Genomic DNA, 24,996 nt, shown 5'->3' with positions numbered 1-24,996 from the left:
CAACCATCATTTCATTGTGGGTTTCGCTGTGTGCTCACGTGATTCCACAAGGAGTTGAATTAAATGGCAGAGCTTGATCGTGTGTGTATGTCCAGTATGCACACTGAACAGCAGCATGGTGGGCCCACTGCACTGTTTAGTGAGAGTAGTGCAGAAGCATTCTGCTACTGTTAAACCACATTATTTTGTGGAAAACAAGCAAAGAAATCAAAGTAAAATTGTTACGTTTGCATCAGTTCACATCAGTTTGTCAAACATGCTAAAAATCTGCTTTTTTGCAGATCTAGCTCACAGCATGCAATTTGTCGTACGACGAAGTATATCTATAGGGGTTAAGTGGTTAAGATAACCATCACTTTAATTGTCTGTGAGGAAATGAGGGAAGACAGTGAGAGAGAGAGAGAGAGAGAGAGAGAGAGAGAGAGAGAGAGAGAGAGAGAAAAAGAGCGTGCATGCGCCTGTGCACGCACGCCTGCTGCCTGTGAGTGTGTGTGAGGGCAAGGGGTCCATGCACACCTGTTGAACAAGACTGTCCACCAAAACGGCAATAACATACCAATAACATACTATCTTTAATAGTTTTCTACTAGCAAAGGTTTGTTTCTACATGCAAAGGTGAAGGTTGGGCAGCTTAATTTAAATAGTCAATTTTTTTCACTTGTTGAAAATCAGTTATTTTTGGTAAGCAACACTATACTATGTGTGTCATATTATGTATGGGTAAGCTTAATCTTCATCTGGTTGTCTGCAAGTGTGAGTCAATTCCACTAGACAGTACTATGACTCAGAATGGATGCCATAATTATATTGAATGTTTATTTTTTTCTTCTTTCATCCGTATGACACGTTGTTTCCTTTCAAAGTGCCTTAGACTTACAAGAGTTTGATGTTAGGGCAGACCACAGGAAATTAAGAATGGAAAGGAGGAAGGGCACAACACATCCACATACAGACTGATGGCTTATATACGTCAGCCAGACAGCTGCATGAGGTCAGAGACCTCTGTGCCAGGGCTGTAGTTCATGTGTGTGAGAGTTGGAAAGATAAAAGGAGTCCATACAATAAGCGTACGTGTGTGTGTGTGTGTGTGTGTGTGTGTGACTGTGTGTGTGTGTGTGTGTGTGTGTGTGTGTGTGTGTGTGTGTGTGTGTGTGTGTGTGTGTGTGTGTGTGTGTGTGTGTGCGTGCGTGCGTGCATGCTGTGCATGGGTCTGGATGAGATCTTCCAGCTTGCCGGCAGGAAAAATGGCCAGGGCAAGGATATGGATGAGACCATTTTTATCAATTACCAGCTGTTGACAGAGTGGAATCCAATATATGGATGAGATGAGAGAGTGAGGTACAGGAAGAAGAGAGAAAAGGAAATTGGCAAATGTGAGGGGTGGTGGAGGAGTATAAATGGAAAAGGAGAGAGAAAAATAAGCAGAGGTACAAGGAGTCACAGGACAGTGTGATGCAAGATGGAACACTTAGATTACACACTGCTCTATACACAACTTGTGCATGTACTTGCACACTGCACAGCCATCCGCTCACTTGTCTATACTTAAATGCATGCGTCCACTCTCGCACGCACACACGGACACAACTGTTATTCTCCTCTCTCTCTCTCTCTCTCTCTCTCTCTCTCTCTCTCTCTCTCTCTCTGTCTCTCTCTCTCTCTCTCTCTCTCTCTCTCTCTCTCTGAGGAGTGCATGCCAAAAAGGCACTCTAGTCCATAAATACAGGGAGAACACTCACAACATCAATAAAAGGACAGTCAACATTGTCAGTGTGGGATTAGAGGAGAGAATCTAATTGAGAACCTAAATGAAGCTAGGAGGATCAGCCCTGTGCTTTGTAGCCTACACTTGTGTTTGTTTGGATCTAGGACTGGGGTTTTTGGCTACAACTGAAACTCTGTGGCTATATGACTGGGATCTTTGCATTGGGATCTGTGATTATAGGACTGAGGCATGTGGTTACAGAATAGGACTAGGATATTTGGCTATAGGCACGTGGCTACAGGACAGATATTTGGCAATAGGACAAGGGTCACAGCTAGGCCAACTCTACTACCAAGCAGGGTAAGCCTTTACAAACTTGAATTTCTGCAAGTAATACAGGATGTTGGCCATGTGGGGGTTCTACAATATGTCACCACAACACTAGAGGTGACTACAGGTATTTTTCCACCACTAGCTACAGATTCTGTAGCTGTAGAGCCAAGACCCTTTGGCTATTGGATGGATGCTCTGTGGCTATAGGACATGGGTGGGTCATGGCTGTAGGAATGGGGCTTTGTGAGTATAGTTTCAGTACAGGCAATGATATGACCTTGTTGTTACATGACAAGTAGGGCTGTATGCATGGTCACAGGTAACTACGCATACATTCTAAGCTGGTGTCAGTTCTCATATTTCTCAGGTTAACGCTTCCTTTTTTGTACTTCGGCCCCTCTGGCTTTCCTCCTTGCTCAGATCCCAGCTCCATTCTCCTGACATGTGAATTCTCACATTAATTTACGATGGGAGCTTTTTACTGCTTTCATGCCCCTGAATTCGCTCTTCCCTTTCCTCTGCCCTCTTCTTTCTATAAACGCTGTTGTCTCATCCTCTCTGCATCCTCCACTTCTCTTCTCACGTGGTATTTATAGAGTGGCTGCCGGATGCATCACCTCCTCGTCCCCTTCATCCTCCTCCTCTTCTTCCTCCTCCTCATCTGTCGGTTTCAGGCCCACGCTGGTTTCGTTTTGGCTCTGCCTTTGTCCATCTTTCTTCCTCCTTCTCGTCCTTCTTTTCCTTCTTCCTTCTTCTCCTTCTTTTCCTTCTTGTGATGGACAAATGACAGTCTACAGACTGTCATTTGTCCATCACATTTTTAGGCGAGATGTTTAACATTCATCACCTACCTTTCGCCCGTTTCCTCTCCTCTCCTCTCCTCTCCTCTCCTCTCCTCTCCTCTCCTCTCCTCTCCTCTCCTCTCCTCTCCTCTCCTCTCCTCTCCTCTCCTCTCCTCTCCTCTCCTCTCCTCTCCTCTCCTCTCCTCTCCTCTCCTCTCCTCTCCTCTCCTCTCCTCTCCTCTCCTCTCCTCTCCTCTCCTCTCCTCTCCTCTCCTCTCCTCTCCTCTCCTGGAACAATTGCCTGTACAACGTGACATTCTTGAACCTTGTGTTGTGGTCTTTCAACTTCTTGTCACTTCTTCCTCACCCAGGAGTCAGCCCTGCTCCTTATCCAGACATCAGTCACATCAAAACTTTCAAGACAATTATAACTCTCTCCTCACTGGCCTACCGGCATGCACACTTAAGCCTCTCCAATTGATCCAGAATGCCGCAGCTCACTTGATCTTCTACCACCCAACATTCACGCATGTCTCCCCCCTTCTCCGCTCTCTCCATTGGCTTCCGGTTGCTGCCTGCACAGAGTACAAAACTCTGATGCTGGCCTTCAAAGCAACCAAAGGTATGGCACCCACATATCTTGCAAGTCTGATTGGACCCTACAAACCCTCCCGATCTGACACTCGCTGAATGCACTTCCCATTGCAATCAGGACTGCAGATTCACTCCCAATCTTCAGCCGTATAGTCTGAAAACCCACCTCAGACTCCATCTTAACCCGTAGCACTTGCCCTAGCCCCAACGACCTTACAGGCGTATGCAAAAGCTCAACTTATGTAATTTAGCATCTTATGTATAGTACTCTATAGTGTATATGAATAGTTTCATTATGACTAGACCTGTACGTGCCCGTCGGTCACCGGCCTACAGTACTTGGGAACGATGCAACTTGGGAACCTACGTAATAATACCCATTGTCATAGCACCCGTTTTAACTATCTGTCTGTGTCCCTTTTGTGCCCATACTGTATATGGAGATCTCTGTAGTATGCAATACCCATTGTCATAGCACCCATTTTAACTGTCTGTCTGTTCCCACATAGAGATCTCTGTATCTGTCTGTCTGTGTGTCTGAAGAGTGCTGACTGTGAAAGGTGGACTGGTTAAGTAATCAATTGGCAGGTGTGGGGTTGCCATGGCAATCAATTGGCTGAGGCAGAGGCTGGAAATTGCACAGGTGAGAGGAGTTGGCCTCATTAGGCCCACTGGCAGAGCCTGACCAGAGCCTTTTGTGGTGTTTCTGGACAACGGTGTATGCCACCGACTCGAATTTGAAGTCAGTGGGGCAGACGGTTCTCGAGTTACGTGCATTACAACCGTACATGTGCGCACAGCCGCACACACGCATGCAGAGACGTGGCACATTTATTTATAGTAGGATATTCCACTGTACGTATGATTCTTGATGACAACTTTTTATGTATTTGATGTATTACCATGTGTTGTTCTTGCTTACTGTAAATCGTGTCATGATCTGGGGGTGGTGGTGGTGAGGACCCAAATGCAGGACAGCCAGGCAGGAGTAGTGATCAAAACCCATGGTTGGGTATTTTATTTAACAGGTGAACAGAACAGAAATCACAAATGCAGAGTGACACTAAACAATGAACCGACAAGGACTGACTGGGGAACAAGACTAATATACACAGGAGGGCTGATTACACATGAGAAACACATGGGGAAGACATGAACATAGAACCAAAACAACTAGAACAAGAACATAGACATGCAACAGCTAGATAAACAGAACATAGAATCAAAACAAGTAGAACATAACATAGAAAAACAAAATCTAGACAGGCAAAGTCTGTGACTGTGACAAATCGCTCTGGATTAAGAGCGTCTGCTAAATGCCTAAATTGTAAATTGTCACACAGCTGTTTCCATAGCAAGGTGACAGGTCCTGTATTAAAGGTATTTTAATTTCTCCTTGGTGTTTTTGCTGTCTGCACAGCAAAAATATTAGTGTTTATGAAACTCTGAGAGCGTAATGAGTCAGTTTCATACACTCCCAGACTGAAATGAACACTCAGGACTTTGCTTTGTGTATGTTTGCCGAGGGCATAAAACAGTCTTCTCACTCACTGCTCTTGAACATGTCTCATTTGGCTGAGAATCAGCCCTGCAAGGCGTCACCGCTAGAATCAGCTGACAAGACAGAAATAGTGCACCCCTTCAAATCCCCTTTACTCCTACACACACACATGCACACACACATGCACAAGTGTGCGTGCACACGCACGCACGCACGCACACACGCACACACACACACACACACACACACACACACACACACACACACACACACACACACACACACACACACACGCATGCACGCACATGCACAGACTTGCACACACGCAGCATTTTTGTCCTCCCCCACCCTGGGCAATGTATTCATAGCGGTACTAATTAACAACTCCACACCAAGCATGGAAAAAAGAACGAGAAGACAGAGAGAGAATAGAGAAGAGAGGGAGGGAGGGAGGGATGGAGTCCTCCGATATGGTGAGCTGAATATACAAAGCCCCAGGCCGAGGCATATGCCCAGTCATGTGCATGTATGCTAAAGTTTGTGCATCGCTAAGTGTGTTTGTTTACTTCTGTGTACAATATTCTTCTGTGTACAGTATGGTTCTGGTAGTGTGGTATTGGTGGTGAATTGGTAGGTAGTGGTAGGCTATATGGTTCTGGTAGTGTGGTATTGGTGGTGAGGGTAGGTAGTGGTATATGGTTCTGGTAGTGTGGTATTGGTGGTGAGGGTAGGTAGTGGTATATGGTTCTGGTAGTGTGGTATTGGTGGTGAGGGTAGGTAGTGGTATATGGTTCTGGTAGTGTGGTATTGGTGGTGAATTGGTAGGTAGTGGTAGGCTATATGGTTCAGGTAGTGTGGTATTGGTGGTGAATTGGTAGGTAGTGGTATATGGTTCTGGTAGTGTGGTATTGGTGGTGAATTGGTAGGTAGTGGTATATGGTTCTGGTAGTGTGGTATTGGTGGTGAATTGGTAGGTAGTGGTATATGGTTCTGGTAGTGTGGTATTGGTGGTGAATTGGTAGGTAGTGGTATATGGTTCTGGTAGAGTGGTATAGTGGTATGCTCCTGGTAGAGTGGTATAGTGGTATGCTCCTGGTAGTGTGGTAGTGGTATGCTCCTGGTAGTGTGGTAGTGTTATGGTACTGGTAGTGTGGTAGGCTACTATGGTGATGGTAGAAAGGAGCCACAGCCACAGTTCACAATCACTTTACACCAATTACCCCCTCTGGTCTCTCTGTCTACCACATGAACATGATACGAGAAGCACTGCGTCTGTCTGTGTCTGTCTGTCTGTCTGTCTGTCTGTCTGTCTGTCTGTCTGTCTGTCTGTCTGTCTGTCTGTCTGTCTGTCTGTCTGTCTGTCTGTCTGTCTGTCTGTGTGTGTGTGTGTGTGTGTGTGTGTGTGTGTGTGATAATACTGTAGGAATAGGCGAATACCGTAATGTTTGTTTCATTTACTGTCTGTCAACGTACTGCATTTCACAGTCTGGTTATGTTTTGTGACTCTTACAGATGACCAGGACCCAGAGTAAAGGTCACAGGTTAAGGTTCAAGGTCAGGGTTAGTTTAGAGTGGTCTTGTGGTTGCCTAACCATGACACTGACTGAAATGTTTTTGTGTTTTATTATTACTAGACCTGTACATGCCCGTCGGCTACTGGCCTACTTGAGAACGATGCAACTTGGGAACCTAATAATACCCGTTGTCAACTTGTCATAGCACCCGTTTTAACTGTCTGTCTGTGTCCCTTTATCTGCCTGTGACTGCCTGTGAAAAGTGGAATGGTTAAGTAGACTAATCAATTGTCAGGTGTGGGGTTGCCATGGCAATCAATTGGCTGAGGCAGAGGCTGGAAATTGCACAGGTGAGGGGATTTAGGCTGATTAGGCCCACTGGCAGAGCCTGAGCAGAGCCTTTTGTGGTGGTTGTGTCGAACCGTGGGTCCGACTGCACGCCCTGTGGAATGTGTGTGTCGAATATGAAGTCGGTGGGGCAAACGGTTCTCGAGTTACGTGCATTACAACCGTACACACACACACTTACGCACGCACGCACACACGCAGACACGCAGAGACATTTATAGTAGGATTATTATTATTTGTTTTTGTATATATTTTATTCAGAATGGGAGTTTTAATACACTTATGGAATGCATGTAACATGGAACAGATGATAACGTGATTATACTTGACATAAAATACACATGTTACATAACATGTAAGGTGTCTGTAACCTCTTGTAGAACAGCACACGTTGGTCATCTTCTGAAATAGAGATGCTACTTAGCACCAGCCTCCCTGTGGTCTGACAACACCACATGACAGCACCACAGTGAGCCGTGTTCACACTGTGTTCACAGTTCCAAACACAAGCCACAGTGGTCACACAACTGTGTATCAATGCAGAAGTGTAAAGTAGCTCTTTGCAAACTGCTGTAATGAAGGTATTTAAATGCAAATGTTTGTCGGTGGATCTGCAGTTGGTGCAGATCGGACGGTCTCTCCATCTCTTTGGTCCCAAAGGAACATCTCGAAAATGACTTTCTGGATTGTCATGGCAGATTCTGTGTACCTTCATGATCCTGAGGCCGCTGACCTCTGCTGTATGTGATGACACCATGACCCTTCCTCTGGCACCACCGTCATGCCAAAACCACCACTAAATTGTCGTTACGGCTATAATTCCTTACACTACAGACACATATGACGCATTAAACATCGCCACATTGTTGCTCGTTCCTTGCCACACTTTTATGATAATTGGTTTGGACCTTGCTCCCACACACGCCCACACATATGCACTCACACACGCACGCACGCGCGCACACACACACACACACACACACACACACACACACACACACACACACACACACACACACACACACACACACACACACACACACACACACACACACACACACACACACACACACCCACACACACACACACACACACACTCTAACTTCAACAGATTTAGCTGACATTACTCCATGATTCTAAAATTGCCAGAACCCCCACAATTTCTGTACTGCATAGACATACTGAACCGAACTCCTCCGTTCACTCAGAACTGAATTCTAAAGTGATAGGATTAACGGTTTTGAGGAAATTAAGGTCAGAAGGAGATGTGGTATTTCACAACCAAAAGTCAGTTTCTACTGAGTCAACTGGGACTTCGATCAAGTCCCAGTGGAATGAAAAGTGTTTTAAAAATAAAATTGTGTGGCTTGATCTGTAATTATGTGTTCACATTGAATTAATCAATGTAATCAATGTAATGAGATACGGTTTAATTGATGTTGGCGAGGCTATAACATCCCACTCTTTAAGTTACAATCATGGCACAACTCCATCTCACAGAAATTCAGCAAAATAGCACGGAATTGCAATTCCGCCTAGAAAACCCCAAAATCTGTGAATATTAATTACATGACTACCGTTTTGACCGCCAGGGAGGCGTGGCTTTCTCTTGTACGGAAGTGCTATTTCACCGTGGCTGGGTGAGTTCGGGTTTATCAATATTTACTATTCTGTCCATATCGGGTTACAACTCGGATGGGGCTGAGTCAGCTCTACTGAATTTCGCAACGCTCGACACAGGCATGTATGTACGGAATTGGAATTCCGTGCTATTTCACCGTGTTTGGGTGAGACTGCATGCGGGTACCATGCATGAAAATGTATATGTTAATATATTTCCTGGATCATTCAACTATAACAGGCCACTTCCATTTCCTGCCATTTTGAATTATTTTGAGACGATCACCTCCTGCAGGTGCGGTACACATGATCTCTTTATGTACACAGTATTTATACTTTGACTCAAGTACTGCGGTTGAGTACTTTGTCCACCGCTCGTAACAGCTGGTGCGTTAGCAGCAGTTGCTGAGAACCGACGGTTGGAACCGCCATGTCACCATGACAACAAGCTGTGCATTCTCTGTTTCTCACAGCTGTTCCCATGGCGCCCAGGTTTGGCTGAGGCTCAGGACTTCCACTGGTTGGATAGATCACATGTTGGGGGTCAGAGGTCATGTGTGTGATGCTGCTACTGAGGTTTGGTCCAGTGGTGGACACTAGTAACACTAAAGTACATTTACTGAGGTTTGGTCCAGTGGTGGACACTAGTAACACTAAAGTACATTTACTGAGGTTTGGTCCAGTGGTGGACACTAGTAACACTAAAGTACATTTACTGAGGTTTGGTCCAGTGGTGGACACTAGTAACACTAAAGTACATTTACTGAGGTTTGGTCCAGTGGTGGACACTAGTAACACTAAAGTACATTTACTGAGGTTTGGTCCAGTGGTGGACACTAGTAACACTAAAGTACATTTACTGAGGTTTGGTCCAGTGGTGGACACTAGTAACACTAAAGTATATTTACTGAGGTTTGGTCCAGTGGTGGACACTAGTAACACTAAAGTATATTTACTGAGGTTTGGTCCAGTGGTGGACACTAGTAACACTAAAGTATATTTACTGAGCTTTGGTCCAGTGGTGGACACTAGTAACACTAAAGTACATTTACTGAGGTTTGGTCCAGTGGTGGACACTAGTAACACTAAAGTACATTTACTGAGGTTTGGTCCAGTGGTGGACACTAGTAACACTAAAGTACATTTACTGAGGTTTGGTCCAGTGGTGGACACTAGTAGCACTAAAGTACATTTACTGAGGTTTGGTCCAGTGGTGGACACTAGTAACACTAAAGTACATTTACTGAGGTTTGGTCCAGTGGTGGACACTAGTAGCACTAAAGTACATTTACTGAGGTTTGGTCCAGTGGTGGACACTAGTAACACTAAAGTACATTTACTGAGGTTTGGTCCAGTGGTGGACACTAGTAACACTAAAGTACATTTACTGAGGTTTGGTCCAGTGGTGGACACTAGTAGCACTAAAGTACATTTACTGAGGTTTGGTCCAGTGGTGGACACTAGTAACACTAAAGTACATTTACTGAGGTTTGGTCCAGTGGTGGACACTAGTAGCACTAAAGTACATTTACTGAGGTTTGGTCCAGTGGTGGACACTAGTAACACTAAAGTACATTTACTGAGGTTTGGTCCAGTGGTGGACACTAGTAACACTAAAGTACATTTACTGAGGTTTGGTCCAGTGGTGGACACTAGTAACACTAAAGTATATTTACTGAGGTTTGGTCCAGTGGTGGACACTAGTAACACTAAAGTACATTTACTGAGGTTTGGTCCAGTGGTGGACACTAGTAACACTAAAGTACATTTACTGAGGTTTGGTCCAGTGGTGGACACTAGTAACACTAAAGTACATTTACTGAGGTTTGGTCCAGTGGTGGACACTAGTAACACTAAAGTACATTTCGTGGAGTACTGTACTTCAGACAGACTCCACTACATTTCTGGGAAGGTACTCTTAGGAAATTTCTGAAAATGTCTGACAATTTCTGAAAATTAATATTAGTATATACTTGAGTATATACTTTGTCCACCACTGTTTTGTCACGTTGTTTTTCCCCCCACGTGTGTCGTTTTGCTTTCGTAATGGCTGCCTTGTGTCAACTCCAATATCCATTACTGTTCCTGTAGCATTCGTGGCATTCTTGTGTAGAATCCGACCAAGTTGCTGTTGGTCCTGTTGCACTGTGAGGGCCCATGTCTCATCTCAGCCCCATAGAGCAGTGCTAACTCCACTGTAGCTACGAATAGCTGCCTCTTGAGGTCTTCTCCCATGTCTCCACTCTCTTCATCCCGTGCAGGGCATTCCAGGCAAGTGCCTGTTCAGGTCCTGTTCCGTTCTGTAGATCAAACACCAGTATACTTGAAATATATATGCCTGTCCTAAAGTGCCAGAGTGAAATGTCTCTATCAAAGAAGAGTTGACAGAGTTGCACAGTACTTTATACAATAACAACAGAATAAAACAAGCAATTTGATTTTTAAATGAAAGGAATAGCAGATTAGCAGATTTTGTGTGTGTTATTTAAAAAAAATAACACTATATACTGTAACATGCTGTAAAATGGTAATAAAGTGAATAAAATACTAAATACATCAACGAAATACTGGAAAATTTTGTTAAGGTATTATGGTATTATTAATTAATTAATTAATTAATTTATTATATATTGGCATAATGATATAATGGTAGTCATGCTGACCTATTCAGGTAAACCTAACAACACTATCTGCTGCATTGTATTGTACATTGGCTGCATCATGTATGACCTTTATAGTTACAATATGAAGTCATAGTACTGGCCTCCAAGTACTAACTAAAGATAATGGGTACTGTACTGCACTAGTAGTTCATCAACTGGTACAATGGCTACTTTTCTAAAAATATAAATATCAGATCTGGAAAAATTGGTTTAGGCAAATCAAATGATCGGAATCGGATCGGGGACCAAAAACACGTGATTGGGACTGCCTAGTTGTGCATAAGAAGTATATACAGTACTGTACTGCAGTAATAGCCTAACTACAATGCTGTCTGATCAGTAGGCCTACTGTAATGCTAATGCTGGATTCCCATAAACAATGGATTACACAACTTCTTTGTGATTTTGATTAAATACATAAAGTAAAAGAAATATAAGTATTTGCTGACAATGAACTAGATAATAAGCCTTGGCAAAGTCATAGATAATGTTTTGCTGTTGCAGCTTTATCTCCCTGTGTGGTAACGTGACTAACCAAAATGCTTCCTGGCCTGCCAATGACATCCCTGTTCCAACTCTGTAGGGTGGCAGTCTGTTGTCGCTGCTTTAGCTTGTATTAAACAGAGAGTGATGGAATGGAAAGACATCTCTAGTGAAGCGTCGGATATGTACCGTCAACTCTTTCATCAGGCTCAGAAAGGCATCTTCCCGGGATCTTATAAAATAATCTTTATGGCGACGTTGGGGGAATTCTATTGTTAGGGATATTCAATCATGTTTGTTTTGGATGCCTTGTTTTTTTCTTGAGAAGAAATATTTTGTGTCCACTCAAGACATTTAACGGCAGTGCCGTGTTGTTCTTGGAGCCTACATGGGACATGGTGGATGAGTTGTATTTGTATGATGACTTCCAAGATGAATGGGGACTGACTTCAGACCCGGGTCTATATTTTATACCTGTATCCCACTCTCCTGCTGAGCGCTATAGATGGGATGACATGTCTGCTTTCAACGGATCTAGGTATCATATATCGTTACTGGTGTTTGTATCTTGGGGTTTTATACTTTTCCCATGAATTTACTTGCCCGATTGTGTTTTTCGCTGATTCACATTATTCCTCGCATCTTGTACAGCAAAGGTAATCGTTGGTATTTGCTTTTAATTACTGTGGACTTATCACTGGTACGTACTGATATGGATCCTCCTATACCCCTTGATTGTTGAACTTGAACTTGCATGACTAGACCCTATTTGTTCCCCTATATGTATGGGGCTGTCATTTTGTGATGCCTGATGCCTGATGAAGGTCAGTTTACTGAAATGTGCGTTAAAAAATAGTTATGTAAATGAATACAGTGTATGGGGCTTCTGTTACTTTTTTTTTTTTAACATTGGTGTTACTCTCCTCTGTACCTGCCCAGTTAAACCAGGTGTGGAAAACGACAAAATACGACTTATGAATTTACTTGCATTTATAGCATTATCCTGACCAAAATGAGTGTGAAGATAAACTGCCCTGTGCAAAGCCAAAGTCCAGTAACTATATGCAAAGAATCAAACAGATACATTTAGAAAGAAAGGACACGTTACACGGTTTCTTAGCCAACAGTTGTGCACACGTATTTCATCAACAGAGATGTGTAGAGATACATCGTGTTGTTCAGAGAGTTTCATAATGGTAATGATTAATGAAAAGTTGCTGCACTGCAGAGGTGAGAAGTTACTGCTGTCATAACTTATACAGTAGGTCTACTGAAGTTTGGGTACACAATAGACTATGAAGATGTGAATGAAGCCTCTGCCTTTATCTCTCTCTCTCTCTCTCTCTCTCTCTCTCTCTCTCTCTCTCTCTCTCTCTCTCTCTCTCTCTCTCAATCTCTCTCAATCTCGCTCACACTCTCTACAAGGTAATTAAAATTGTCTGGGTCCCCTATATGAGAGACATGCTATGCTAATTGCGTATTCCTCTGACGATACTGCTGGGAGAACATGGCGGGGGTTTTCACACTCATATACATTTCACAATTGGGTTATTTCTCTTCTGGACATGCCAGGAAACAGGCGAGTTAGGGGAAAGGCTGTAAGCCACAAGTCAATGACTCAAGGTTTCATTTAAGTTTATTCATCAGTTATTCACAGACATCTTTCAAGCGGTAATTGCCTGGGGTTTTTACTGGAACTGATATATACAGTACTGTTTTTTCTTTTTTTTTTTAACACTCAGACATGGTCTCCTGTTCTTTGAGATATAGTTTTAAGTTACATGGTTATGCAATTCCTGATGAAAATTCTTGTGTGATTGAGCTTATTTTCTTCCACCAGTGTGAGGACCTTATTCTTCTTTTATGTAATGTTGTTTGTCCTGCATCTCGGCACTTGGATGGGTGCTTTATCCTTTTCATGTATTCAAGTCAAGATGTATCACATAATATTTATAAAGTTTTGGCTTGTGGTGAACATTTTTGTCAAAATTATAGTTTTGCTGTAGACATACAAATGAGCAGACAATAATGTTACCAGAAACACACAAATAGCCAGCCTTAAATGTATACTAGCGCAGTGGTTCTAAAAGCGAGATGGACCTTCAGGGTGTCTTGAAGGTTGTCCAAATGGACCATTACAGCAGGTCTGTAACTCTGAGAGTTATGGGGGTCCTTGAAAATGATTTTCATTGGAAAGGAAAGGAAAGTATATAGGGGGATACAGAGATCGTCAGAATTGTGGAATGGGAAAATGGATAGGTTGTGTGTAGAAGGAAAAAAGGAGGGAGAGAAAAAGACATGGTGTGAATGTTCATTTATCACATTTCCATCCCAAACATATTATATTATTTACAGTGACACAAACTGAGGTGAGTGTAGGTCGACTGCACGTGATGAAGCAATATGCATGCATGGCCTATCCCTACATGACCTTGGCAGAACTGTGACACTCCTGTTTGGAACATTTGAGGGCACGGTGGCCCAGTCGGTAGCGCTGTCAACTCGCAGCTAGGTCCTGGGTTCGATTCCCGCCGGGGGCGTATTCTCTCCTCCGCATCATCAGTGCCCATACCCTGGGTGGGTTTGGGCAGGGGTCAATGGGTCATACTCAGACAGACAGACATACTGTACACACAAATACACTTAATGGAGGTGGTTAATTGGCACCACTCAAAAACAAAATCAAGAATTTCCAGACAAGTCCATGCAACTGTGACAAGTCTTGTCACAGACTTGTCCATGTACGGAGACTACGGACATATTGATGACCCCTGAGAGAGCATGAAATACATGCAACACAGGTCTCCAGTCGAACAAATATGAATTTCTATTAGTGGATCATCTGTACTCACACATTCACTGTCTTTTTTCAATGTCTCCCCTTATGTCTCCTCTCCTCTCAGAACTCTGCACCAACAGTTTGAGAGCTACAAGCAGGAGGTGCGTCGCATTGGGGCCGAGTCCCGGCAACAGCAGACGCAGCAGAAGGACGACGCACCTACCTGTGGCATCTGCCGCAAGACCAAGTTTGCAGATGGCTGCGGACACCTCTGCTCCTACTGCCAGACCAAATTCTGTGCCCGATGTGGCGGCCGCGTCTCTCTACGCTCCAACAATGTGAGGACTGGACCATTTCCTTTTCTTCTCTCTGCCTCTCTTCCTTCACTCACTCCCCTCATCACCGTCATCATGATGTGGTAGTTGTTGGCATAGATATATATATAAGAAAGCTTAGATGGCTCACCCGGTGCTATGGCCAATGGAGAGCGACGTTGCTTCGTGGCGGCCATCTTACCTCGGGGCTACATAACATTGTGTCTATGGGGCATGTACTTTTAAATAACCACAACGTGCTCAATTTTCAACCGATTTTCAAACGGTTTGGTTTGGTAAACGTCAGAGACGTCCGCATACTTATATGCTTTTATACAACGTTCATATAGGCAGATACGTGTCCTGAATCATAGCCACGTTTACAACGTTTGTAATAAACCAACCCGTTTGTAAATCCGTCAAGATTTGAGCGAGTTATGACTGTTTTTGTTTGAGCTGCCATAGACCATACTGTACTGTATCCCCAAAGTAAGATGGCCACCGGGTGAACGACGTCAGAAACTCTGCCTTAAGCCATCTAGACTTTATATATATATATCTATGGTTGTTGGTCTGTCTGTCTGTCTGTCTGTCTGTCTGTCTGTCTGTCTGTCTGTCTGTCTGTCTGTCTGTCTGTCTGTCTGTCTGTCTGCCTGCCTGCCTGCCTGCCTGCCTGCCTGCCTGCCTGCCTGCCTGCCTGCCTGCCTGCCTGCCTGCCTGCCTGCCTGCCTGCCTGCCTGTCTGTCTGTCTGTCTGCTGACTGCATCTGCTTTTTGCACACCTTGTCACACTTTGGAGATAGACCAAAGTGTGGTGTCAGAATGGCTTGGCATCAATCACTGGTGTCTGAGACTCACTTTTAAAGTAATTTACTTGATAATGTGTTGTGGAATCGTTCCAAATGGGAGAACTTCACAACACACGTTATGACATCTATTTTGTCTTGTGTCTCCTGTGACTGTCGTTTAAGCATGTTAAACAGTGACACTATTGGGAATGGATATAAAACTTCCTGACAAAGGCAGTAAAAACAATTTTGCAAGAAAGATTTGCATGTAATAGACACCTCACAGAGTAGCACAGTACAGTAGAAAGGACGGGAGACACTGAAATAGGGTACTTACTTCTGAACATCAAATGGTGTACACCTAAAGAAACCATGTTCTATATTTGCTCAAAGGTCATGCTCTTTTGCCCGATAAGTAAATTGTCCATTATAAAATTATAGGTAAAATGTACACTTCAATCAAATTGATAACTGTGAATGAGTGAAACTGCTAGTTGAAAAAAAGGTACCATTATTACTCATGTATAGCCAATAATATTTAATGAAGACGGAAAACACTTGCCCATCGGGCAACCTGGAAGCAAGCTCCACCCGCCCGACCGTTTAGTGTCAACCCCTGATCAATAAAGTCAATCTACCCATACTGTTACGATGAGTAGGGATGAGGACCCAAATGCAGGCGACAGGAGGCAGAACAGGTACATTTAGGAATATTTATTAATAAAACTCAGGAACTTCCATACAAGGGCAAAAGGCAGGTAAATCTCTGGAAACATATAATACAAGAACTCACGCAACAGGGAACTACGAACCAACAAGAACAGAATGCAAACACAGTACTTAAATACAGAGGATAACAGGGCACAGGTGGAACCAAAATACAATCAACACTAGGATAGGCTGGGGGACTAATAGGACACTAGGAACAATACTACAAAATAAGATACACAAAACCAGGGCAACAACAGAGTAACAGAAAACCAAAACCAAAGAGAAACAGTCAGGAACACAAGAGCAAATACATACAAAACATACTGAAAACAGTGAAAAGACAGAAATACATAATAAAGTCCAAAGGACAGTCAAAGTTCATGGTCCGAGGAGCGGACCGTGACACGTGACCGTGATACTTAAATATAATAGCTCACAGTTTATAAACAGAGCAACCATGAAGACATGCCTAATTCCTAACAATCACAAGGTATGCACAGGGCTGCACAAAAAGCCATTGGCCCAGCATGTGGGTGCTATTTTAAGATCGGTCCCGTCTCCATCGCACCTCTCTCTGGGCCACGGTCCAAGCACAGAGAGAGACCCTCCTAGGTATCTTACCTGACTATGGGCCCTCCACCCACCGCCTGCTGGTTCCCAATCTGTTCCGGATCCGCCCAGCCCAGCTGGGTCCGGACACACACTGGCACAAGACGTAAAGCTAAAATCACTGGCCAGGGATAATGATAGTATAGCTGTTGAGATTGCTTTCACCACAGGTAGACTGTTAGTCTGTTACATGGAAAAACATAAATAATATGAATTAAATACTTTAATGTGTTTTAAATAATACATTGTTATCAGGAGAATACAATGTGCACTCTCTCCACTGTAATATATTTGTTTGCTTAAATTATAGTTAAAGAACAAATATTTGGAATAGATGGATGGATGGATACAAAAGGGCCTTTCTGTGTGGAGTTTGCATGTTCTCCCCATGTCCCCTAGGGTAGGTACCCTCACAAAAACATGGAGTAATCCAGTAATCCTGGTCTCTAAACTGCCTCCCCCTGGCCAGCTGGGGCGCCTGATGGAGGGGAAAGGAACTGGTTGGAATAACGTGTTCCTTCCATGCGCTACGTCCAACCACGGAAACTCGCCCCTGTCAGGTGTAAAGGAGCGACTTGGACACTCATGCATGAAGGCAGCATGAGTTCAAGTCCGTTGCTCTCCCCAGGTTGGCAGAGGGTGTGTAGAGCCCAGGATCACATTAGATAATTGACACAGGGTGTGAAAATGGGTTACAAAATCGTGGTATAAAAATGATCTAAAAAAATAAAAGATAAAGCAAGAATGCACTCTATAATTCTCTCTAAAATAAAAAGCATTATGCTCTGTGCTCTGTGCGTTCCACTTACTGTGATGTTTGATCATCACAGAATGTTGACAGAAGCATGTAGTACCAGCCTGTGCCCTGCAGAAGGCATCACAGCAACATGCTGATGCCAGTCTTATCTGTGCCAACTAGACTACTTAATTTGGCCACTAGACCTCTCTTCAGCACCATAATTATATTATGCTAAATCATGTAATTGGTGATGGTAGCACCTATTAACACATAAAATCATTGAACCCTGCGATATGGATCTATTTTACAATTAAATTAAGCTTTTAATTTGAACCATTTTACTGCAGATCACACCTGCGGTCATGGGTTCACTGGTTTTTGCACCGTTTTGCCTTCAAAAATAACATTATGATTGGACAGAAAGCATGTGTGAAATTATAGACAAACATTCTTGATTGTAATTAAGTAAACATGTATCTGCTGGGCACATATGATTATTAAAGAATATGTTCTGTTATGCCACTTTTGGTGTTCCAGAAGTATGAGTCATGCCATGTATGGCTATTGGCTGGGCGGACGAAAATCAAATCTTACAATACTTTTGACCAAATACACTATCGCTATATTGATAATTTTATATTGTTACGATAATGTAAGGGTGGCAGTGGCTCAGGAGGTAAAGCAGGTAAAACCAGGAATAGACAATACTTATGCCATAACATGATATTGCAATATCCAAAATCTGAGACGATGTCTAGACTCATATCACAATATTGATATAATATGGATATGTTGCCATCCCCTATGTTCCATGCCTCATTTGATGTTCCAGTTCCTTCTGAATGCTCAGGAGTGGTGACACTTCGAAACAGGAGTGTCACAGTTCTGCCAAGGTCATGTAGGGATAGGCCATGCATGCATATTGCTTCATCACGTGCAGTCGACCCACACTCACCTCAGTTTGTGTCACTGTAAATAATATAATATGTTTGGGATGGAAATGTGATAAATGAACATTCACACCATGTCTTTTTCTCTCCCTCCTTTTTTCCTTCTACACACAACCTATCCATTTTCCCATTCCACAATTCTGACGATCTCTGTATCCCCCTATATACTTTCCTTTCCTTTCCTTTCCTTTCCTTTCCTTTCCTTTCCTTTCCTTTCCTTTCCTTTCCTTTCCTTTCCTTTCCATATCTCTTCTTCCACTTCCTCCACTTCCTCCACTTCCTCCCTTTTCTCTCACGTCTCACTGCTACCTGGACTGCATGCCACAAAGGAGGATAAAGTGGTTAGCATCTTTTCTGTGTTCTCTCTGTGCTGTACAATGTGATGTGTGCTCAGTGTTCACCCATGCAAACACTGTTCGTCATTTAAAAATCTCTTTCCTCTGCCTGTCACACCTTTCATATAGGTATTTGATATTCGAAAAATACACTATAGCTTCGACTTCACTGAGGTTTTTCACCTCGATTGGCCAAGCTAAATATTTCCATGATTGCCGAAGAATGCAAATCAACAATGGCAGATGAAAGTGACCAATCTATTGAATTGAAAAAGAGCCAGTGCGTACAAATCCATGTATGGATTAATGACTTCACTAAACAGAGGGTTCATTCACAGTTCATGTTAGCCAGACTTTATTTTTTCCCCCCTTTTTTGTGTGAGTGATTTCCCAAAACATTTGCTGTCCAGCACTGTTCCACTAGGGACTATTGTGTCTTCAACATTCCCAAAGGTGCCAATCTAATTCTGTTTCCATTGTCTCCTCCTCCTGCAAAGTGTCTCATAGTGAAGGACAGGGTAAGGCTTGCTGGGTAATGGAGTTTCTGCATGGGTCACTTTACTATAGACTTTTATTTTCTATACACATGTGCCTGTATTCATCAACAGTCTCAAAATAGGAATTCAGACCTTGGATCACTGTTGTCACTGTGGATGAGATGGTCAAGGACCTTTGTGCTGATCCTGGATCAGTAATCCTACACTGAGAAGCTTGAAGGATATAGTCCTGTAACATTAACTTAACACGTGTGTGTGTGTGTGTGTGTGTGTGTGTGTGTGTGTGTGTGTGTGTGTGTGTGTGTGTGTGTGTGTGTGTGTGTGTGTGTGTGACTGTGTGTGTGTGTGTGTGTGTGTGTGTGTGTGTGTGTGTGTGTGTGTGTGTGACTGTGTGTGTGTGTGTGTGTGTGTGTGTGTGTGTGTGTGTGTGTGTGTGTGTGTGTGTGTGTGTGTGTGACTGTGTGTGTGTGTGTGTGTGTGTGTGTCTGACTGTGTGTGTGTGTGTGTGTGTGTGTGTGTGTGTGTGTGTGTGTGTGTGTGTGTGTGTGTGTGTGTGTGTGTGTGTGTGTGTAGGTGGGGGGGGGGGGGTCTAGTGAGCATGAGTTGTGTCACAGGGTCTTTGTGTCACAGGGCGTACTCTTCAACCTTTCAAGGTTGATTTATATTCCGTCGCATGTGTCGCAGGACAAATTTGACACAGATTCATGAGTGTCAACACATCTGAATATACGTCATGTTTGTTGTACGATGCACTCGTTCAGCGAGGTATAGCCTTTAGGCTCCTCACACCCCTCTTCCCATGGCTGTGGGCATGGCTGTGCTGAGGGCATTGCTTACTGTAACAGTTTGAAATAAAGGGCATGGGAAATTGGCATTTTAACTGGCACACAGAAAATAATATATCCTAATAACTTTTAATCTGAATGCATAAAAAAAGGCACACTCATGCCCATGCATGCTTTAACCTGCTTGTGTGCTTGAGACCAGACCAGCGCTGCCCTGGGGCTGGCGAGATGGGATAGGCCAAAGTGTTGCTGTTCACATTTAGCCACCTTTTCTTAATGCTTGTTCACTAAATCGTTGTTTCGTTTGTGGCCCCAGTAAACCTGTTGAATGTTATTAAACCATTACATTGCTGTGCCACGTCAAAGTTAGAATTCGTAATATGGAAAGCTTCACAATGTGGTGACTAGTTGGAGGATTTATAGATTTGTTTCTAGATGTATCATTTGATGGATGCTTGTATGCTAAGGCAAGCTGCTGGTTTGGTAAGTCACTAATAAGTAAAACTGCTTTGAACACCATCCATAACCAAGTATGCACCCCATACACCGATCTGACTATGGGATTATGGTTTTGCTCATGTCTGTCTGTCTGTCTGTCTGTCTGTCTGTCTGTCTGTCTGTCTGTCTGTCTGTCCACTAGACAGATGGCCTTTTCTGTCATTTTATTTAGAAGTTTCAGTCTGAAACGGAAGCCTGCATGTTTCTGAATCAATCAGAGCGTCCCATCCCTTCAGGCTATGGGACGTTATAATCTCAATCACTGCACCTGTGTGCAGCAAAGCTAAACTGTTTGTTTACAAGAGAGAGATATGGCCAGCTAAGCATGTTTGCTACTACGTGGCATATTTTTAACCTATAATACATGTGTTAGTGTGCTGATGAAGTTTAAAATTAGTGTACACTGTCTGGATCTTGAATGAGACTCAAAACGGAGTAGCTCTAATTAAAATCAGGTGTGTTTCAATGAACGTGCAGCTATAGGAATCACACAGATGAACAAAATCAAGATTAATTTATATTCACTAAAGTCTATCTATGTCATCACAGAGCTATATACAGAGATATAATAATACACAAAATGGAAATGTTCCCATTGTTTTGACATCTATTGTTAGGTATGCCCTTATGATGACCAGTGACCACGGATATGCTCTAAAAGTGTGAAAATCAGATTTTTCTTTAAACCAAGGAAGACTTTTCAAATTGGCCTCCTGGTCCAACATGTTGCTATGTGCTATGCTAGTGCCATGAGGCCCTTACTGTAGGCCCCACATATGAACCAATGGTTCCTGTGCCATGAGGCCCATACTGAGAGAGCTGGGAGGGTAAGGCAGGAAAAGAAAGAAAGTTTGAGTGCTTTTACCACAAGAAGTACAGAATGTCTTCTTCTGTGTGGGTACAAGCTTTTGCTACAAACGGTACAACCAACCTGTAGCTTATTTACAGGCTTTTTTACTGTGTCATGGCATCAAAGCTAACTGAATTTGATGGACCCGCTGCCTGTCCAACAGATCATCCATTATAATCTTCACGTTTGACATGTTCTTCAACTCCTCCTCATCGGAATCTCTGTATTTTCTTTATACCATAAGCTTATAAGCCTATCCAGCAGCGAGCAGCCCAGCCACAGGGGAATATGACATCCATTTGATGCGTGACTGCCAACAAACTCATTAGCTCGGCATTCTCTGCTATTGCTGTTTGTCTTGCATTTACAGATACAGTGTGAAAGCGATTCACCTCTGAATAGGGCAACAATATTTACAGATAATGAAAACCAACTCTCCAAATGTGTGTTCCATGTATTTGCTATTGTAGGCTATATGTTATATGACTGTGTTGCATGTGTGTGTGTGTGTGTGTGTGTGTGTGTGTGTGTGTGTGTGTGTGTGTGTGTGTGTGTGTGTGTGTGTGTGTGTGTGTGTGTGTGTGTGTGTGTGTGTGTATGTGCGTGCGTGCGTGCTTGCGTGCGTGCATGTGCATCATTGCATGCGTCCGTGTGTGCATCATTGCATGCGTGCGTGCGTGCAAAATGCATGTGCGCGTACAAGTAATAAATGCGCTTCGCAGCAGCTGTGACCATAATCTGCTCGATCTAGGACTTATGTGTAATGCAAACAACACTCATTAATGTAATTATGCACCACAGATCTGCTCTGTCCTGCTTGAATCAGTTATTACAAGTTACTAATACATTACTGTAATCATCAAAGGTAAAATGTTATTAATAATGACAGCATTTGACATAAAGTATAGTTCAGTTAAGCTGGTGCTGCTGGAGTTCCTGATGCTTGTTAATGGCTGAGGTTTTGTTTGTGTCTGTTTAATGTCATCTCCAGATGGCTACAGAGACTGGCACTGACCATCTGTCTCCTAGATGAGTGCTGCCTCCTAGTGGAGAGCAACTAACGGCCTAACGCAGGCGCACGCATGCAAAGAAAAGCCCTCACAAGTATAGTTATACAAGTACACACAAACGTGCATGTGTAACGCCTGGGATTCGACCTCAGGTCTCCTGTGTGAAAGTCCAATACCTTAACGACTAGACCAAAGGATACATGGACCGGGGGAGATATTAGACTTTTGAGGCCATCAGGCTGAGGCTCTGAGCCACTCTGCTACACGCATGCACGCACGCACGCACACACGTACGCACGCACGCACTCACGCACAGACAAACACACGGCGACATAATGATGTTAGCATACTGAAAGGCATTGGCTGCCTTGTTCCTGGCATTGTTTCAATGTGCACTCATCTTCTCGTGGCTAAAAGGTCAACACTGATCATAAAAACATGATAATATTAAGTGATCATCTGGGCCCTGCATATTCATGATTACAGGCCGTAAATGGAAATGAATCGTGCTAAGACCTCGATCACTGATTCTCATCCTGTGTGTTTGGGGCCCCAAAAAAATTGGCAAAGCACTAAGATTATAATGATAATATAACTTTAATATAAAAAATATGTAATGTCTTTCTTTACAAACCATGAAAAATGTGTTTTCATACTGATATGTTGGTAAGCACAAGTTAAGTCTCGCTTGCATGCACACAGATAGGGTGAGAAGTTCAGTCTCACGAGGGAGACTTAGGTGGTTCGGGCATCTGGTTAGGATGACTCTCGGGCGTCTCCCTAGGGAGGTCCTCGATGCACGTCCCACTGGGAGGAGACCCTGGGGCAGACCAAGGCGCAGTTGGAGGAAACACATCGACTCACTGGCCTTGGAACGTCTCGGAATCCCCCAGGAGGAAGTCACTAATGTTGCTCTGGAGCACTCTGGTGGAGCTGTTGCCCCCGCAACCCGACTACGGATAAGCGGTTGAAGATGGATGGATGGATGCACACACACACACACACACACACACACACACACACACACACACACACACACACAAGCGCGCATACACCCACACAAACACAAACACACACCCTCTCACCCTCTGCATTAAGCCAACACAGCACTTTCTTATTTTACTATTATGCTGTGCATAATCTCAATTATGTTTCTTAGTACTGGTCCTGGTTGAATAGAGCTATACTCTATCCTCTCTTTCTCCTTTCTTCTCTCCTCATTCTACATATTAGAGTCTTAACTCTGCTCTGTTTCCACCTTGTCTGTTTGTTTAATTTCCTTTCTCGCTCAAATGCAGTTATCCAGTCCATTCCTGAGTCAGATAACATTATGCTTACCGGCCTGCCAGGAGACATTACAAAAGCACTTTGGAAGCTAACAATAGTGATGCAACAGTCAGAGTGGCCTTCTTGTAAGGGCTATGTCGGTAATAATAGAGACTCATTGACCAATAACAAAGCTCTCCAGAATACACAGGTTATTATTATTATTGCGATTACAGATCGCATTTACTATGGAATCGTGCATTTCCCGTCAGTTGTTTGTTTGGTTGGTCAAGCCCCCATATGGTCATGCCCCGTGACATCACGTGATGTCATCAATATTAAGCCCATATATAGAGATCCCTGATATCATCAATATTGGCCAGCAACTCTACAACTGACCTCAAACCTCAAACCCTTAGATCTCCATATACTGCATATGGAGCTGACCTGTTCTGACATTTCATCCAACCTTCCTCTTCGATGTCTCCCTTTTGACTGATACATCTCTAAACTCTAGATGGGTCTGCCCCAAAGTTATTAGCAGCTGGCGAAAACTAGAGTTCTCAACAGGCCCGAAGATTATGGCCTGGCCCTACCTGGGCCCTCATCAAACCCTGTACAATCAATGAAGACACTGCCCCCGCTGCCACCCTTAGATCTCCATATATGGAGCTGACCTGTTCTGACATTCCATATGTCATCAAACCCTGTACACTCAAGACACGCTCCATATATGGGCAGTACAGAATTCATTCCATATGTTGATCTGACCCCCCATGCCAAAGCACCAGCACTCGTCCAGCGGTCTGCTGTCACCCAGGCGGATATATTGATCTCACACCCCATTCCACGCAGTCTGCTGTCAGACCCCAGCAGTCTGCTGTCATTCATTTTCCATTTAAGAAAATGCATTTTAAACAATGAAAAGTATTAACACATTGATTGCGATCATAGGTCGCAGATTATTATGAAAACCTGCAAAACCTGTCAGTCCGTCCATCGATCCTTCATGCCACCATATATGACCGTCAGTTCGTCACACCTTGTGACACGTCATACCACCATATATGGCCGTCAGTCCATCACCTTGTTCTGGCATTTCATATGTTGATCTGACCTCGTCAAACCCTGTACACTCAAGACACGCTCCTTATATGGCCAGTACAGAATGAATTCCATATGTTGATCTAACCCCCCATGCCAAAGCGCCAGTGCTCGCCCAGCAGTCTGCTGTCACCCATGCGGATGCGTGCACACGACCTCACCCTTTAGGTTTAGGCCGAGGTCGCTTCTCGCCCTCACGGCGTCTTACTGGTTATATAC

At 43.6% G+C, this 24,996-nt stretch overlaps 1 protein-coding gene across 1 annotated transcript in view; it reads left to right on the top strand.

Moving 5' to 3' along the window:
* LOC310858251 (regulating synaptic membrane exocytosis protein 1-like) overlaps positions 1-24,996 on the top strand; it is a gene marked incomplete at both ends in the record, with an annotated part of 39,588 nt that overhangs the window by 9,981 nt on the left and 4,611 nt on the right. Inside the window, one exon of the mRNA XM_083764359.1 lies at positions 14,447-14,660. Within this exon, the coding sequence (XP_083620485.1) occupies positions 14,447-14,660 (214 nt within the window). The remainder of the gene's footprint in view (positions 1-14,446; positions 14,661-24,996) is intronic.

Source organism: Protomyctophum parallelum, assembly GCF_964188405.1.
Source record: "Protomyctophum parallelum genome assembly, chromosome: 5".
NCBI lineage: Eukaryota > Metazoa > Chordata > Actinopteri > Myctophiformes > Myctophidae > Protomyctophum > Protomyctophum parallelum.
The sequence above is the reverse complement of the archived record's forward strand: the minus strand, read 5'-3'. Positions and strand labels throughout refer to the sequence as shown.